At 42.2% G+C, this 19279-nt stretch overlaps 1 protein-coding gene across 1 annotated transcript in view; it reads left to right on the top strand.

Moving 5' to 3' along the window:
* LMNB1 (lamin B1) overlaps positions 1–19279 on the top strand; it is an 83207-nt gene that overhangs the window by 13653 nt on the left and 50275 nt on the right. Inside the window, 11 exon segments of the mRNA XM_074931725.1 lie at positions 496–743; positions 11835–11896; positions 12718–12849; positions 12886–12899; positions 13856–14006; positions 15459–15556; positions 15558–15579; positions 17437–17571; positions 17574–17662; positions 18587–18757; positions 18759–18804. Coding sequence (XP_074787826.1) covers positions 496–743; positions 11835–11896; positions 12718–12849; positions 12886–12899; positions 13856–14006; positions 15459–15556; positions 15558–15579; positions 17437–17571; positions 17574–17662; positions 18587–18757; positions 18759–18804 — 1168 coding nt within the window.

Below are 19279 nucleotides of genomic sequence, written 5' to 3' on the forward strand. Positions count from 1 at the left end.
AACCCGCCTCGTACCGGAGGAGTGGTGGAGGCCGCACAAGGGACAGCGCGACGGCCGTGATTCCCCGGCGCTGCGGGGACCCACCGGGCGTGGCTAGAGAACTACTGAGGGCGCCCGTCCCGGGCCAGGGGCGGGGCCCGACTCCCTCTGTCCGGGGCCAGCAGCAAAGGCGGGGCGGCGGCGCCGCGGCGCAGGCGCGGGCACTGTCGGGTTTTGAATTTCGCCTCCAGCCGGCGGCGGAGCCGCGGATCGCGATTGGCCGGCGTGCGGTCACGTGTGTGGCCGCGGCGGGAGCCGGCCATATTGGGGCGCCGCGGAGCCCGCCGGCGGGGTGGGGCGGCTGGGATAGCGGCTGCTGCCCCTTGCTGGCCCCCGCCCCTCCGGTGCCGGCTTGGCTCTCTGTTTCTACCGTGGCACCCCCTGCTTAGTCCTCCTCATTTCCTTTCCGCTTCCCCTGTAGGTCGTGCTCGTCCTTCCTGCTGCTCCGCCGTGGCTGCTGAGCTCCCCGCGCATCTCCCGGCTCCAGGAGAAGGAGCTGCGGCGGCTGAACGACCGTCTGGCCCTCTACGTTAACAGGGCGCGGGGCCTGGAGACGGAGAAGAGCGCCCTGCAGCAGCGGGCCACCGAGCAGGGCCGGGTGCGCAGCTGCGAGGTCACCACCGGCCTGAGGGCTGCCAACGAGACCGGGCGGGCCAGGCTGCAGGCCGAGCTGAGCAGGATCCTCTCCGACGACGACAAAGCTGGTGAGCGGGGACACGGATGGGTGGCCCTCGCGTGTGGTGGGTAGGGCACGCCGGGGCCGGCGGTCGAGCTGAGCAATGCCCGTCGGCGGCCGCATCGGCACTGAGTAGATGAGCGGGAGGCAGCGCTGCCCCGCTCTGCTCCGCCCCGGCGGGAAGCGGCGGCCCGCCAGCCGCCTCCGAGCTGCGCCCGTGGGCAAGACGGTGGCGGACGCCCGGCTGCCCAGGAGCCGCCGCCGTGTGCCCATCGCTTCGAAGGGCGGGTCAACCGGGTGAAGCGGTGTTGGCGGCACCCTCGAAACTTCGTCCGAGTTCACGCTGACATAACTTGAGATTGGAAGGCCCCGGGGTTTGAGTCGAGCTGCTCCTTCACCACTACCCTTCTCTGTACAGACTCTGTCGGTAAGGCTTAAGCTGCTTCAGGATGAAAAATGCCCAGTGATGACAGTTTGTGTAGTGGCTGTTAGGAGCCTAGGCTCTTGAATGTGCTTTCTGAAATATGTTAACTTCATAACACAAAAATACACAAGTAGATAATAAGAAGGGTTTACTTAAAACAAAAAGCTGCAGTAATTTCTGGCCATTTTGCTGGACATACAGATGTTACAGAAGGTAGATTTGTGACCAGATAGCCTCAAGATTCCAAGCTTTATGACACAGCTCTAGGATCTCAACTCTTGCCTGATGTCACAGAATCATTCAGGTTGGAAAAGACCCTTGGGATCATCGAGTCCAACCATCAACCCTACTCTACAAAGTTCTCCCTACACCATATCCCCCAACATCTCATCTAAATGACCCTTAAACACATCCAGGGATGGGGACTCCACCACCACCCTGGGCAGCCTATTCCACTGTCTGACCACTCTTGCTGTGGAAAATTTTTCCATAATGTCCAGTCTGAGCCTCTGCTGTTGCAGTTTAAAGCCATTCCCTCTTGTTCTGTCACTAATTACCTGTGAGAAGAAACCAGCACCAACTGTCGCTTGATTTTGCTGCTTACACATTTGACTTGATTCAGATATGTGTTTTGCTTCCTTGTTTGTGTTTACCTTAAATCTTACTTCTGTGGCTGCTGTGGTTTTCCATTAGCAAAAGAGAATCTTTTGTGTTTGTTTTTTTGTTTCTGTAGTTAGGCGCCACTCACCATTCTAACTTTAGTCTTGGGACCACAAAGTTCAGCAATGTGTTGATGTTGGGAAAGAAAAGAGCAGAGTTATTAATCTTGGTTTACTTTTATATAACCTGTTAATTTTGATTTTCGGTTAAATACACTCTCAATCCTTGTTTGTCGTAATAAAAAGATATTTCACGTGTGAACCAGCATACTGATGTTTTGATGTGTCTGCAGACAGCTCCATTATCTTTTGGGCTCTTTATTTAAACAGAAACAAACCACGAGCTTCTGATTAGTGAGTCTAGTTGTTCTTGTGGTTACTTCTTGGTGCCCCATGAAGGTCTTAAAGAGATTATTGGTAGTTGCAGGGAAAGCAAGGTGTAGCTGCAGATGAGCATGAAAATGATGACTTGAAAGTCAAACCAGGAGTTTCCATCTCTTAGTGACTTTATGGAGAAAGATACTCTTTTCTGTCAGCTTCTCAGAAGAGTATATGTGGAGGATTAGGCTCAAGGTGCAATCAGTCTATAGTAGATTCCCTTTCTGTGACTGTAGTTGGGTCACCTAAAAATGTCAATGCAGAGGTTCTTCTTATTCTTATTTACTTGTTCCCGTGATGTGATACTTGCCAAAAACCTGATGATTTGGGGGGAAGCAGGGAATACACAGCTATGACCTCTTATGAAGAGTGAGGTCTTACTGCTTGATAGTCTGTCAGTACCTGTCTCAAACAGGTCATCTTTGTACAACACAGAATACAAATTGCAGTTCAGGACAAGAAATCCTGAACAGTTTAATAAAACAAATAGTTAATGGTATTTATGTCTACTAGATTCTACATAAACCTATATGTGGCTATTTGTTGTTTGGTGGCAGACCTTACTATGACATCCAGTTTCTTAAATTGCCTCAGAGTATTTTTAAGGTGGTATCTTGATGTTTAACCTTATCTGTAATTCTCTTTACAAAGTCTTAAGAATAAAGTTTGATTTTTCCACCTGTTTCAGAGCACATTCCCTGATGGCATCTTTCTTAAAGCTGTTAAGTGATATTAAAATGTGACAAATACTCTTAAAATGCTTTGCACAAGGGTGCACAGGAGTACTGGTAGTTGTAAAGATCTCGGCTTGCAAGGTATGATGAGAACGTGTGTTCTCTTAACAGGTTTTTCCTTGCCCTTTCAGAAAGCTGAAGTGCAGCATGGTGTATGCACTGACTTTAGTTTAAATATGGGTGGTAGTAGTAGTAGTACTACTGTAGTAGTTTGGATCTGGCTAACAGAGCCACCTGAAAAAAAAAACCAGTGAGTTTTCTGGCATGTTTGGTACTATTGTTAAATTCTTGCAGAGTAAACTTTATCTTGCCCTTCTTTGCAAAATACTCATACTGACGGAGTGAGATTTGTCTCATTTATCCTTGGTTGTTAAAGGTTGCTGGCAGATGCACAGCTGAGCCAGTCTAGCAGTGTGTTGTTGTGGAAGCAAACTATTGCCTTACATTCTCATCACCATCCTACCTGTGGCTTTGACTGTCTTGGTTGTTCAACAAGCTAACTTGGGTCATTAAAAAGGTAGAAAGATGCTCACTTCTGCTGATCTCCTTTTCTGTCAACAGAGAAGTACCAGCACCTGCACATAAGACTTGAGAGCAAGGGAAAGTAGTGGGGTGAGTTGGTGTTACAGAGGCTCTCAACCAACCACCAAAAATTAGAAATTTATTGTTAACACAATTAACTAGCCCTCTGCAAATTACAGGTTTAAATGTCTGTGAGAGGAAAACAGAACAACTTCCTAAGGTTTAACGACCACCCAAAATGCTCTATCATGCACCTAACAAGTGAGGGCTCTCAACCTCAGGGACCTTCTCAGGGCAGCATCCTGACCCAAGTCACCTCAAGGAGTTTCCTTGGGTGCCATCCTGACCCCAGAGGAGAGTTCTTGACCACAGCATGCTGCTCCAGGTGACAAGCTCAAAATAAAATGGCCCTTCCAGGGGACTCAATTGATACTCAGGCCGAATCTGATCTATGGTCAATAGCGGCTCCCATTGGCCAAAGGCCCCAACTACCATGAAGCCCCAAGAACAAAGGCAATCAATAGCTGCTGCGCTTCAGCAGCCAAGAAGCACTATTTTTGTGGGGCAGGTTCACCTGTCACAGTTGGGACTGTTTTCTAAACTGCAAACTGTTTGTTTGACTTGGGTATAACTGGTGGCCCCAGCATAAGAGTCAGGTTAGTGGTGGGTAGGTGTTTGTTTCCCTTTAGAGTCAGTGGAGATAAATTGTGGGATAAATTACTCTCGGGATGTCCTGGGTCTGTGGAGGAAGCATAGATGATTCACTGCTTAGTTGGCTGACATTGGACAAAATGTTTCATGGTCTAGCTGGCCTTCCTGTGCTGTTTGAATATTTTTGCAGGTTTCCCCAGACACATATGCTACTCTGCTTTCTCTAGTTAATACAACATTCTTCTGAAGTGCTTTATCCATTTATTTTATTACCAGACATTCTCTATCAGTCCCTTGCCTGATTAGTGCATCAATCTGAAGCGTCTAGTTACTTTCACAGTGTTGTAGGACTTTCCCTATCCTTTTTTATCAAAATTAATTTTAAGGCCTAGTCACCTATTTGTTGGATTCTCTGGTTTTTCTGGCTTCAGTCTCATATATATGGTGTGATTTTCTGAATTTAAGTGCTGGAAGCTTCTATCTACATTTTTAATCCCTCAAGAAAAACTGCATTGTTTTAGTTGATACTGCTATAGTGGACTTGTTGCATACTTGTAAGAGTACCTGCCATGCAGTGGGTACTGCTGTAGCTAAATAAATATGAAGACTTCTCTGGATATTTCAGATCTTAAAGAACTAGGAAAAAAGTGAGATGAAAAAAAATAATCTCCCTACTTCTGTTCTGAGGAAGGGATGGGGAAATGATGTGCATGACTGTGAATACAACTATTCACAAGAACCATGTTGTGTTAATGCATGTGAAGTTTTAAAAGTTGTTCCAGGGTTTCCTGTGATCCTTATGTGGTGTGCTGTAATGAGCTAGATAAGCTGTTTTGAGGAAGCAGACTTGAAACATTTTGAAGCGTATTTTCATTATTGTAGGTGTTTTGGGGAGGTCAGGTGAAGATTGGTGGCTGGGCAACAGCTGAGCTTCAATCTGAAATCTGTAACTGTTCTAATGTAGAGAGTGCCTAGAGAAGTAAGAAAAGGAGTGATTGACTTGTTGCACAATAATTAAAGCAATTGAAATGTAAGCATATAAGTTATCCAAGAGTGTCTTCCAAGCAGTGTAGGATGTAACAGTGGAAGAAACAATTTGCTGTAGGTTTAAAGGTGGTCTCAAATACCTGGACATGTAATAACATGGTAATGGGCAGTGACTTGATATGTATGTACTGCATGTGTAAAGGTTCTACCTAGGTTGGTGGTTAGAGTGGTATGGTTCCCATGGTTGAGCTCGTCAGGGAAGGGTCACTGCTGAGCAATAGGTGGCTGGAGATGATGAATGTTTAGTGATGGTTTTAAACACACAGCAGCTGTCTCCAGCCAGATAAAATGGGTGACAGGAGACAAGCTGAAACAAAATTACACATATTTATTTACCGGAAAGGTAAGCTTGTCCAGTTACTTTTGTCATGTTGATCTATATACAAAAGCTTGAATGCTTTTAGACAGATATTTCTTATGTTACTGTAAATCACTTTGTTGCAAAACATAGCCTTACCATTTTGTCTGCTGTAGGGGGGAAAAGTGGAAAACTGACTGCTAGCAAAACAAAATAAAGCATTAATGACTATAGTTCGGGTTTTTCTTATTTTTACATTTCAGCAGATGTACTGCAGCAGATGTACTGCCACTATCAGGGTTATTAGTACTCCAGAGAGTGGCACTGTAGAATGCTTATTGCTGTCAGATTGAGTCGTTGGAGGGTATTGGGGAAAGCAGATCGCACTATTTTGTTGTGGTGTGTGCTGAGCCATTTCTAAAGTACATGGCTGTAACTCCATTAGTGAGAGCTGTGCTGGTAATGCTAGGTAGGAGTGAGACAGTTCTTCATACTCCTTAGTGTCTGTGTTGAGTTAAATGCTGTGAGCTGAATCTCTGAAGTGCAAGTTTTCCCTGAAGTACATGGAAAATGAATGGGAACCGGCTGGTTTGTGAGCAGATCCTCATTCTACACTATTTTTAAAATAAATTACAATTCTGTGGCTAAGATGATCCACACACTTTGAAGTCAAAAGAGAGCAAAACAAGCTGCTGCTTTGAGGGAGCTGCAAATCAGCAATCACTTAATTGCTTTTATTTTTCTTTCATGAGCCAAACTACTTAAAGGAGTACAGTTCTGGCTAATTTCTCAACACTACAACAGGAAGGTGTTTCAGCTTTTTTATCTGTTGTTTTGAGATTGAGCTTTGGATTACTGAGGAGGAAAAAGCTATTGCCAAGAGGCTGAAGTTCTTCCTGGTAAAAATCACTAGGTTTAAAGGTGAAGTGTATGTTGTATAGATCTGGTGTGTGTTTTTATAATTCACAGAGGCTTTTCTGATCTTGTTTCACTTCTTTCCCCCATTCCTTTAGGGCTAGGATGACACTGAGTTGCTGAGATTTCATCTGGCTTTCAGAGTGTGTTCAGCTCCAATTTCTGTTTTCCTTCTGAGAACGTGTTCAGATGAGCTGTCTCATAGTTGGACAACTCAGAACACTAATAACAGTGCTTAATTTTAATTCTTTTCCCCTGCTTCTGTGACTCCAGTTGCATGAAATTGTAACATGGCTTCGCAACTAATCTTGTTGCAAACAAGCAAGGAAGGTTGTTTGAGCTGATGTAACTGATAATACACTACCTGTATGACTAAATTAGGTATTGGGTTTTAATCATATTGTTGTTGCTAGTCCAGATTATACGTCTTTTTCTCTGTCATCCCAATTGTAAGAGTTTTATCTTCAGGTGTCTACCAGTTTGTAATTGATAGAGGTGTTTGCATTAAAAGAATTAGAAAACCAAAGTAAATTTATGGTATATGGGGAGTTTTCCTGTTTCAGAGTCCAGGATAATTTTGAGCGGAGTCAGGGATACCACACTATGGCCCTGTGCATGTGCAACTTTCTAGTTTCAGGATCCAACCTGACAATTGGTTTTGGCAGGAAGTCTTGCCAGAGAGCCTGTGTGAAACAGTTTCTCGGTGTTTTGATTAAAGCTTCCTGCAGCAGTGATCAAACAACAAAGGCTTGATGTGGGCCCTCATACCTCCCAAGAGGTGGTGAAGGGATCATTACAGACACATCCCAGCAAGACACCTTTCCTCTTTTCCTCCTCTGCTGTACTACTTCCTTGCAAGCTGCAGTTCCTACAGACCTAGTTGGGAGGAGAGGAACCGAACAGAGGCCTCCTGTGAATAATGCCGAGATCTGGAAGTAGGAACCCATGTGGCCAAAATCTAAATTCTGTGCTTTTGTCTGAGCTGTGGGGTCTAAGAAGTAATATGTAAAATGCCATGGGGGGACTGGATAGCACTGAACAGGAGAAATGAAAAATACAGTTGAGAATAGAAGAGTGTATGTGTCACAGGTTCTTGCAGTCTACCACTTTGTGGTGGTGGTGGTGTTACTCAGCTAGTCACTTAGCTGGTGCTGGGTCTGTGGCGTAAAGCCTGCCATCTTGTGGCTGTAGTGCTAAAACATCCATTAATTTTATTTCTACAGGTGGTTTTTTGCAAGACTCTTGCACACACCTCGAGCACAATGTTAATTGCACATGCTTGCATATAATCTGGGAGAACCATCTTTTAAATTTGAGTGTCTCTCCTTTTAAAATTGTGTTGATTTTACATGTCTTATTTTGCTGAGAAGCATTGCTGTTTCTTTTAAGCAGTACAGTGGTTAAAGTAGTGAATGTATCAATGCTTTAACACTTTTGAATTTTGTTCTTAATATTTATAAAATTTTCAGTCTCAACAGTTTAGTGTTGTCAATTGTGATTTTTTTTCACTTCTGCAAAAGAAGTGTGAAAACTGAAGAAGAACGTGCTAGCTGTTGTCTTACTGAGGCTGAGTCTGTCCATTCTTGTAAAATGTTCAGAGTTTCATTAGAAGCATCTAGAACTTCTGTATGCTACTGTCCTTACTAGAGAAATTTGAGTATTCCAGAGAGAAAAATAATCAACTTCAAGATGGAAGAACTTGTGTTACACACTTAAATGCAGCTGCTCGTGCTATCTAAAGTCCTCAGGTGCTGTAACAGAAGCTGGCAGCAGAGAAGGCCACCCTGGCTGAACAGGGAACTTTGACGGCAACTCAGGGAGAAAAGGCGAGTTTACAGCCTTTGGAAGAAGGGGCTAGCCACACACAGTGATTACAAAGAGGCTATGCAGGGCAGAAATCAGGAGGGCTAAAATCCAGCTAGAAATTAATCTGGCTTCAGCAGTCACGAACATTTCTAGTTATTTTTAAGTACTTCAACAGAAAAAGACCAGGGTGAGCCTTCATACCCTGCTAGACTCGGGAGAAAACATGGCAACGAGTGATGAGGAAGAGGCTCAGGTGCTTAATGCCTTCCTTGCCTCAGTCTTTAATAACAAGACTGGTTGTACTGAGGGAATCCAGCCTCCTCAGCCAGAAGACAGAGACTGGGAGAACGACTGCCCCGCAATCCAAGAGGAGACAGTCAGTGACCTGCTGCATCACACAGACAAGTCTATGGGACCAGATGGGATACACCCGAGGGTGCTGAAGGAGCTGGCTGGGGTGCTCGCTAAGCGGCTTTCCATCATTTACCAGCAGTCCTGGCTGACTGGGGATGTCCCGACTAATTGGAAATTGGCCAATGTGATGCCCATATATAAGAAGGGTCGGAAGGATGATCCGGGAAATTACAGACCTGTCAGCTTGGCTTCAGTGCCCGGGAAGCTGATGGAGCAGCTCACCCAGAGTACCATCACACCCCACATGTGGGACAACCAGATGCTCAGGCCCAGTCAGCATGGGTTTGTGAAAGGCAGGTCCTGCCTGACAAACCTGATCTCCTTCTACGACAGGGCAACCTGCTTATTGGATGAGGGAAAGGCTGTGGATGTTGTTTACCTTGACTTCAGTAAGGCCTTTGACACCGTTTCCCACAGCATTCTTCTGGTGAAACTGGCTGCTCAAGGCTTGGATGGGCACAAGCTTCGCTGGGTAAAAAACTGTCTGGATGGCCGGGCCCAAAGAGTTGTGGTGAACGGAGTTAAATCCAGTTGGCGGCCGGTCACGAGTGGTGTCCCCCAGGGCTCGGTGTTGGGGCCGCTCCTGTTCAATGGGGATCGAGTGCACCCTCAGTGAGTTTGCAGATGACACCCAGTTGGGTGGGAGTGTTGATGTGCTCGAGGGTAGGGAGGCTCTGCAGAGAGACCTGGACAGGCTGGAGCCATGGGCTGAGGCCAGCTGGAGGAGTTTCCATAAGGCCAAATGCCGGGGGCTGCCCTTGGGCCACAACAACCCCCAGCAGCGCTACAGGCTTGGGGAGGAGTGGCTGGAGAGCTGCCAGTCAGAGAGGGACTGGGGGTGCTGATTGACAGCCGGCTGAACAGGAGCCAGCAGTGTGCCCAGGGGGCCAAGAAGGCCAATGGCATCCTGGCTTGTGTCAGCAATAGCGTGGCCAGCAGGGACAGGGAAGGGATCTGACCCCTGTACTGGGCACTGGGGAGGCTGCCCCTCGATTCCTGTGTTCAGTTTTGGGCCCCTCACTACAAAAAGGACATTGAATGACTCGAGCGTGTCCAGAGAAGGGCAACGGAGCTGGTGCAGGGTCTGGAGCACAGGTCGTACGGGGAGCGGCTGAGGGAACTGGGGGTGTTTAGTCTGGAGAAGAGGAGGCTGAGGGGAGACCTCATCGCCCTCTACAGCTCCCTGAAAGAAGGTTGCAGAGAGCTGGGGATCAGTCTCTTTAACCAAGTAACAAGTGACAGGACAAGAGGGAGTGGCCTCAAGCTGCACCAGGGAAGGTTTAGACTGGATATTAGGAAGCATTTCTTTCCAGAAGGGGTTGTTGGGCGTGGGAATGGGCTGCCCAGGGAGGTGGTGGAATCCCCATCCCTGGAGGTGTTTAAGAGTCGGATCGACCTAGCGCTGAGGGATCTGGTGTAGTTGGGAACTGTCAGTGTTGGGTTAATGGCTGGACTGGATGATCTTCATGGTCTTTTCCAACCTAGATGATTCTGTGTTTCTGATTCTGTAATATCAACAGTAATTTCGATTCCTGAATATGGTTTTCCTTTCCCCTGTTTTTGTTAGCAGCCTACTGTAGCATTATGTGGATAATTAATTTAGTCTGAAGAATGTGGGTTTGTGTTTATGTGGCATTACCTTCCTTTCCTCATTTGACTTTGTATATATTGTTTTACAGAATAAACCCCTAGAAACTGTTTGACTGCTTGTGTAGACAGTGAAGGGAAGTGGCTGCAAGTATACTTAAAATTACAAGACTTCCTGACCTTGATAATAAATAGAAGTCAGTAAAATAGGACATTTAGTTTTAACTTTAACCATCACTTTTGTTTTACTAGCATTTATTTTTCCCATATTTCACTGCAATATATATAATTTCACTTATACTCTTTTCCTCACTACCCTGTGTAGTCTTACCCACTTATAAAATGTTTTGAAACCTGTGTAATTCATTGCCTAATGGGATTAAAACAGGCCTTGGACAGTCTGGTAAACTCTTGAGTGCATTCCTGATAACAGGGACCTAAAAATGCAAGATAAGTGCCTGATAAATTACAGTTTCAAGATAAGCGACTGGAAGGCTGTTTAAACTAACTCCTTGGAACAAAGCGGAGCCAAAGGACCCATGAGGTCACTCTGTGTCCATAAATGCACACGGGAAACATGAAGTTTAACTAAGGGACAGTGTGAGGAAGGCTGTGGACCACCAAGGAGGGGAGAAGACCCTCACTCTATTTTTGCTACGCATGCTCAGACTATGTAAATGAATTCTGAGAAGCCATTAGCATAAGACTGCCTCTTCCAGGAAATCTGATGAATGTGCTTTTTGTATATATTAGTCAGAGTGTTTTGTTAGTAAGTGCAGCACTTATGATGGAGTGATCCCCAGTGTTGCCCAGTGCTTTTAATAAAGAATACCTGCTTAACAGTTGTATTGGATTCTGACTGTTCGGTGAACCTCTTTGTTTCAACACAAAACGTAATTCGAGTGGTAATTTGAAAAGCTTGTGTGTGTTTACTTGCATAAAGACAGACAGCTGTACCTCTGCACCAGTGCAGTTTCAGTGATGGCACAGACTATTGTATATACAGGATTTGCATGTCTTTCCTCAGATCTGTGGAACTTTGCCATTATGTGTGATTAGAAGGGTGCTGTAAAGCTTTTGCTAATGGAGGACTGGCTTATAAATAGTTGATACCAATTTTCATTAAGAAGTTGGTCTCTTAACATGGAATGGGCTCTTTGCAGCCCAGTCAGTGGATGTGCAAAAGTTCCTGCATGGATATAAGGCAATGAAGATAAATTACTTGATTCAGCCCAATGGAAAGAGCTTTCAGATGGGAGAACTTATTTCTTCTATTAAGATTATGGTGAAGGTAGGACATCTTTACAGTGGCTAGCTAAAAAGGAAACAAGAAGTGCCTTTAATAAACACACATTTTCCCCTTTCCATTTATGCCTCTCAGACTTGTTTGACACTGAGATTCCTATATATTTAGGTTTCTACAGCCCAGCAAATTACTAAGCTATTGTTATATCAGATGAGAAAGTGGAACCAAGTTGTTGGCTAAATTTACTCAAGACAAAATGTTCTTGTTGGTTGTCTCTCAAGTTTAATGAATGCACCTTGTTTATGAGTTAGCAGTCTACTTTGAGGGCATTTCTAGACTTTCTTACCACTCTTTCTGATTTATTCCAGCTATGAAAAAAAGGAATCTCACCTAATGTTGTTCAAGTCAAATTTTGGGAGTAAGTTGTGCTGGTCACAGCCCTTGCTGATAAGAGAAATCTGGAGGCAGAAGTTGAGGATCTAAAAGATAACGTTGTGAAGGTGAGAAGAAGTAGTATTTAACCATCAAGCTTCTGTTAACAAATAAGGTATTTTTATGTATAATACATCCATAGAAGAGCTGTCATTCTGATACAATGCAACTTTGTAGCCAAAATATGAATGCAAACCCGTCATGTGGTCACAACTAGAACAAACTGTTGTTTACTGTCAACATTGGAAGCTGTATTGAGTAGGTGTCTGTGTCCAGTACTGTGCAGTTTATTAATAAACATCAGTGGTGGAATAGAGTGCTTCTAAAATTGCAGACTTTGAAATTTCAAGGGATGGTACTTATGTTGAAGGAAGCAAGTCAAGAGTCAATATAAACTTGACAAATTGTAGAACTGTTTTGGAGAGAGACTCACTTCACACATACAGATAATGAATAATGGACAACTATCAGTTTTGGTTCTGCTCTCCATCTTCTGGGCATCTGATAGAACAAAGGCCCGGGGGGGGGGGAGGTCTTGTGCTAGTTTTGTTAACCTTTTGAAACATATGATTTGTGCTTTTAAGTAACACTAGCTCAAGATGACAAGCTGAGGAGACCAGGAAGCTGGTATTTGCCATGTAGAAAACTTGGAAGTTTTGTAAGGAAATTCGATGAGTAGCATTTTAATGGCAGTTATCAATGTGAAATACCTAGAACTCACTTGTGCAGGCAATTGCAAAAGGGTAGGGGGAGAGACATTAAAGGTGTAAATGTTGGATTTGATTGTCAAATTCAACCATAACATGTAGTGAACTGTACTTCTAGGAAGCTGAGGTCATTGTTATGTGAGTTCTGCTGCATAATCGTTGTGTTGGTTCTTCTATTAAAGCTTGAAGTTTCTTTAGCTCCTACAAAGGAACAGCTTGCAAATGAAATCTTACTGTAGGTGGATCTTGAAAACCATTGTCAGACTCTCACTGAGGACTTGGAATTCCGTAAAACTATGTATGAGGAGGTAAATGCTTTAGTCTCAAGAATTCACATTATTAAAGGGAAGAAGACAACTTGGAGGTCATTCTGAGAGCCCTCCCAACCTAAATTCTTTTAGTATTCTAGTAGCCCTGTCTGAACTCCCATTCAGAGGAGGGTTTACCTCTAGTCTATCTAGAGGACGTCCAGATTCTTTTCTGGGAAATACTATGGTAACTCAGATCTTGTGATAAAATAGCTTCATGTTTCATGTTAAATTCTGCCCACAGTATTGCAGTGTAATGAGAAAGTAGGTTAATAATTTCTCGCATAATCCCTTTATGAGAGAGACACTCAAAACAGACTGACTTGTACTGGTTTTCATTTCAGAACTTTCTAATAAGATGCTTTAGAATAATGGAGACAGAAGTTGGTGAATATTTGTCCTTCAGAGCTTTTTCTTGCCACCCTCCCTTTCACTTGTAGTAGTTGACACTTTCCAGGAAGAACCTTAGAGCAGTAATGAAAGTACCTAACCATACTGTCTTTTGTTCTGGGTGCACATTTCCTTGCTATTTGTATTTTCAGCTTTGTTCATGTTTGAATCCTTTTTTCCAGAGACCACAGGCAAGCATACAAATATGGACGATGTTGGTTAGTGAAAATGACTGCTTAATTCTACGGTATTTTCATTTTGTGTGAGCATAGAAGATACCTAAAGAAAAGGGCAATATATTTCTAAAATCGAAGCATACTGAGGTTTATTTGTTGAAAATGCAGACAGCTCTCAGAAGGAAATGTGATTTTACATGCTGATGGTATCCTAGCTCTTACTTTGATAACTGGCTATTGCAAAATAAGGTACTGTGCAGATCAGACTGGGGAAATGGCCCTGTGTTTCTACTGAATGTTTCAATGTCAGGCTAATCTAATGCTGATCACAAGTCTAGCTACCTAAAATCTGTGTCACTATCTGCTCAGTGGATAGTGTTCTAAAACTTGTATTGTCTCATTTACTTTATTTTTCTGTTTTTCTTTGAAAATCAATGAAAAATAAGGCAACATAAAGCTTGCTCAGCTGAGATTGGTTCTGGGTGTCAGACTAAATGTAAACATAAACTGACCCAAGCCCATTGTGAAATGAGAGAACAGAATGATGCACAAGTGAATCCTTTCAGAGAAGAGCTTGCACGGACTTACCACACTGAAGTGAGAACATATTTTCATACAGTTGTCTGATGTACATTATTTTTATTTAAGGGCAAGATACTCTAATTACTTGTATTTGAGAGGATTTTATTGTGGAGCTTTGTTTAAAATTACCATGCTTTTAAATGTAAATTTGCATTTTCAGGTCTCATTTTGTGAGCAGGTTTAATCCTCAGAAAGTACAGTAATTACAAGAGTAGGAAGCCCCATGTGAAGGTGTACTGCCGGGAAAAAGTGGTTAGTACTAGGATTGCTATGAGTTCAAGGGAAGTTAATGTGTTATTATGTTTCAACTGTATCAGAGTCTTGATGATCAATAAGGTGTCCCATATTTTGCATAAAACTTATTTAATAAGTTTTTTGAGAAGACAGCATCCTCATTTCTCAGACCCTGTACAAAACATGTGGAAGTTTTACCACACCAAATGACTTCTGCTTTTTACACTTCTAGAGAGAAAGTATAATCAAGCTGAAATCAGTTATACTTCATAACTTCCTTCCTTTACTATGATTCAGCATTTCTGTCAGGAGGTATTCTAATGTCTCAGCTGAACCTTGTTTCTGTGACTATACTTGTTGCAGTTAGTACTTATAAACAAGTTGGGATGTTACAGCAGAAAAGTTGATACAAACTTACAAGTTTATTAGTATAGTTTCCAGTCTTTTCAGTCTTCATAGTCTTAACAGTGTGCAGTTGCTTATCTTCAGGGCTTCAATCTGACTTGAAAAATCTTATCTTAAATAAGATCTGTCAAAAATATTTTTTATATTAGTCTAAAAATCCTTTCAGAATTAAGGCTTTCTTGTTCCCTCTCTTCAGGTATACTGTTTCTGTAATTTTTTGACTCATTTTAAAAAGTTTTTTTAGATTCCATTTCATCTGCAACTACAAGTTCAGTAAGTCTGTGGTGCTGCTCAAGTGGATGTGGTAGTGTTCAGCGGAAATGATGTAGCCAGACTGAAAAAATAAAAACTATTTGATATTGAAGTTGTGGTAGAATGAAGCAGTGATTCATGGCACTGGTACTGTACTACCAATTTGCTTAAATTGGCTGAAAATTAACATAAACTTTCTTGTTCTTTGAGGGTTGGTAACTTCTATTTAAGCACACTCAAGAACAGTGCTACAGTAATGTAAGGCTAAACATTGGCCAGCATGAGAACTGAACTTAGCAGTCCAACTTCAGTAAAGTCTACAAGGGAAACTTTTACGTTTTTAATCCTAGAATAAGTATTGAGAGGATTGTGATTTCAGGTAGGGCAATCCAGCATGGTAATTGGGCCACCATATTTAATCCTTAAAGAAAGAGATGTTTCATTGTATTAGAGCTGTGGAGAGAAACTTTGTGACTTAGTGTTGTGTGTGGTTTTTAGTGACTCTTTTTTTCTTTTATTAAAAGTCTTTTATTAAAAGTTACTTTGAAACTGATGTCTTAACTTGATCTACTGCAGTTTGAGAATGCTAGACTGTCCTCTGAGATGAGCAGTTTTGCAGTCAACTCAGTAAGAGAACAACTGAATGAAAGCTGCATGCGAATTGATTGTCTTCCTATTCTCCAGCCTTCAGAAGGAGGTAACGAGCTGTTTGTGGTTCTTCAGTCTTTCTAATTATGGTTGTTGATTCTTATATTAAAGGACTTTAATTTATGAGCATATTCAGTATTCATGACTTGAATTTGTCTTCTGTTCTGTGGTTTGGTACTTTTCCAAATTTCTTAATGTCTCCTTTCTAGAAAGTTGGATTTTTTGTGCAGTATCCTGCTAGAGTGGGTACTTGAAAGGTAGTACTGTTAACCGGCTTTTGTGGAAGCTTTTGCTCATAGATGGGACAATTCTAGACAAGAGCTCTATATTAAAAGTTCTTGACATTCTAAGCAATTTAGTTCTGTTCTGTAGTAATTGGACAGCCTAGCATGGGATTCCACAAAGCAATGTTCAAAGCCAGGACTGGAATATTCAGTCTCTGTCTGGTGTCTTTTTTCATCCTAGATCCAGTTAGCATCTAGAGCTCTTAAAAAACTAAACAAAACCCCCCAAAAAACCCAACAAACACCCAAAACCGAGTGATCTTACCAGCATTAGGATGAAATGTGAGACATGAGAAAATACATCAGATAACTTGAGCATTTGTGGAGCAGGGTCTTGAGCAGAAACTAATTATACTTAGATCACAGAGCACGTAGCTCACATCTAAAGAAGTATGACATGACCTATGACATGCTGAATGTTCAGTACTAGTTTATTTGATGGGAGTAATGTTGTGTGGATTGCAGTGGAAAATCTAGAGTGAAAATGAGAAATGTTAGGAGTTGGTTCAGAAGTGAGCTTTTGTAACTTAATGACTTGAAAATGCAACAAAACTTTTTTTTTTTAAATATGAGTAACATTTGGCTTTGATCTTTTCTATGATAGACTTCGAGTTGTATTCCCCCTGTTCAGCAAACTCTTGTAGGACTTGAAATTCCTGTGTATTTCAAGTGAAGAACATAATGCAGGGGGCATTATTTCATAATTTTCCAAATAACTTGGTAGAGACTAGTATTGAGTTTTCCCAGTTTTCCTGTTACATAGGCAAATTAGTCTCTGGAACAAATAGGTGATGTAATGAATGTGCCTGAGGTTACACAAGAATTGGACCGAGAGTTTTGTCTATGTGGATCTTATTTCTGCCTTTACATTGCCATCATCTTTCTTTTGGTGGTTCAGTCAACAGGCATTTCTGAGAAGTTTTTTCATTCTTTAGTTAATTAACTGTGTTCTGTTGCTTATTTAGGAGTGACAGCTACGTTAAGAGAACTTGGTTCTGAATTTCCAGAGGTGTGCTGTTTGTTAACTTCAGGGCTGTCAAAATCAATTTATGCTGGTTGGACTGTAATTGTCCACCAAAACCCCCATTGTGGTGCTGTGGGGGCTTTTTTAGTGCTAGTGATGTCAACTAGCAGAGTTTTGTGTTCCATTTGCTAGTACTAACTTTAGCTTTGTTCTCTTGGAAGAAGACAACTCTTATCACTGCTGGTCTGGTTTGAGTTACCAGCACTGAGCTCTGAGACTTGCTACAGGATCTGAAGTACACTCAGCTGCACTTTTGATTCTGTGTGTCCTGTCCAGCACATCTTAAACGCTTTGACTATTAAGCTCAATTTTTCTTGATGTGAGTAAATTCAGGTGTAGTAACATATAATTAGATCTCAGAAAAATGGAACAGGTAGTTCTCTTTCCAAGTGTGTTGCAAGTTTTGTTGGAATTTAAGGTGTTATGTTTGTTAGTAGATGAGGTGGAGAACAGGAAGTTGAATATGGGCAAGTTTGAATTCAGAAAAGGGGGAGGATGCTTTACCTAGTGTTTGAAATCCATGTCACCTGAATAGCATTGTTCATGGAGGTCTGGGTGAGTGTTTCTGTGTGTCACTGATGTTTTCAATGCTTTCTAGATTAGAGCATGGCAAAATAGAGTATGTGAGCTTGAGGACAGCTTGGCCAAGGAAAAGGAAAATCATCAGAAAACAACACTGTCTAAGAATGAGAAAGAAATGTCAGAGTTGAGAAATCAGATGCAGGAGCAGCTGTGAGTGACTGCCATCAACTTCTGGATGTTAAACTGGGACTTGATATTGAAATCAACGTATATCAGAAATTGCTGGAGGATGAAGAGAGGAGGTATGAAATAATGTAGCAACAAATTCTGGTACTTTTGTGCTTCCCTTACTTGTCTCATTCTCTTAAAAGGCAGTTCTTACTGAGAATGCACTAATTAGGTGCTTTACTACAGTTTCCAGGGCACTGTTTGGTTTTGCCCCCTCCTGTCTGACACATTTCTAAGTCTCCAGGAGACCAAGCTGCTTGAGTATCAGATCAATAGCTCTCAAGGGAACCAGTACCATTCTTCTATTAAGATTCAGCACTGAGGACATAATGAATTGTCATTTGCAGGTCTATTTGGTGCCATGGTTAATACTCTTTTCAGAGTTATTTGTTAGCCAAATTTCTTCATGTATGGACTAATTTTAATACAATAATATCTGTTATGATTTCCAGGTTATCAGCTAGCTACATTTTTTACATCTGACCCCAGAGTTTAGCAATGTTGAGAATTTTTGCCTGATAAATTGCAGCTGTCACTTAAAGTAGTTTGATACTTCACTATCTTCTGAATAACATCCTACAGGTCCAGGCTCATTCTTCTCAAGTGTGGGGAGAAACAGCAAAAGCTTTTGTGCCTTTGGGTTTTGCATAAATTTCCTACAATGGCTTAAGGTTCCCTACTTGTGCCATCTACCCAGGAATGCAGTCTTTGACAAATGCATAGAGATGTCTTTACAGTCTTAAATGTAGCAGTCCATCAGTATTCTATGGTCCAAAAGCATTAATTAGCTGTTTGGTTAACATTTTATTCAACTCTTCAAAAAGTATGGAAGGCTTCACTTTTTCATGTAACATGCCTTATTTACTATATTCCTGTACCCTTTTGCTTTATAATTCTATGGGAAGAAGAGAAGAAAGGAAGAAAGTTTATAAAAATAAAAGTGGAAAAAATAAAACTGAAGCATGATGTATGTGTATTTCTTCCTTTCTTCAATATAGGTTGCAGCTTTCTTCAGGCCCATCTTCCTGAGTGACTGTGTCACAGGCTTCATCGAGCCATAGTATGCATACAACCAGAGGGAAGAGAAGGACTGACATGGAGGGATCTGAGGCCAGCAGAAGTGTTTGCATTTCCCACTCAGCTCCTGTCACTGGGAATGTCTCTGTTAAAGGAGATTGACGGAAAATCTATCCGCTTGAAGAACACCTCTAAATAGGTTTGAAAATGTACACATATCACAAATTTACAATGGTCTGCTTAGAGGTAGAAGACATCCTTCACACCCTTTCAGCCTTCAGGCTTCATGTTGACCCTGGAGCTAAAACCCACTGTATAAGAGATGGCACTAAAACTAGTGTGTCAGAAAATAAGCTTTCATACAGTAATCTGCATTGATGACTTCTTCCTAATGATTTTTAATGCTTTTCATTTCAATTGTTTTATTGCTAGGTTGCCCATCCACAAAACTGTTAAATCACTCAGAGTGTTCTGCCTTGCAAGTGAAAGCCTTGTAAAGCTTTACGGATTAACGTTGTCACTGATAGGAAATGGTGCAAGCAAACATTAGGCTACTTTAGAAGCCTTTTAAGAACTTTTTTTGCCTTAAAAAGCCCTGAAGGAAATACATGCTGATGCAAAATAAATGTCTGAATGTAATTGACAGTGTCCCTTGTACTTTTATACAGCCTCTC

The sequence above is a fragment of the Athene noctua genome, chromosome Z, assembly GCF_965140245.1.
Source record: "Athene noctua chromosome Z, bAthNoc1.hap1.1, whole genome shotgun sequence".
Taxonomy (NCBI): domain Eukaryota; kingdom Metazoa; phylum Chordata; class Aves; order Strigiformes; family Strigidae; genus Athene; species Athene noctua.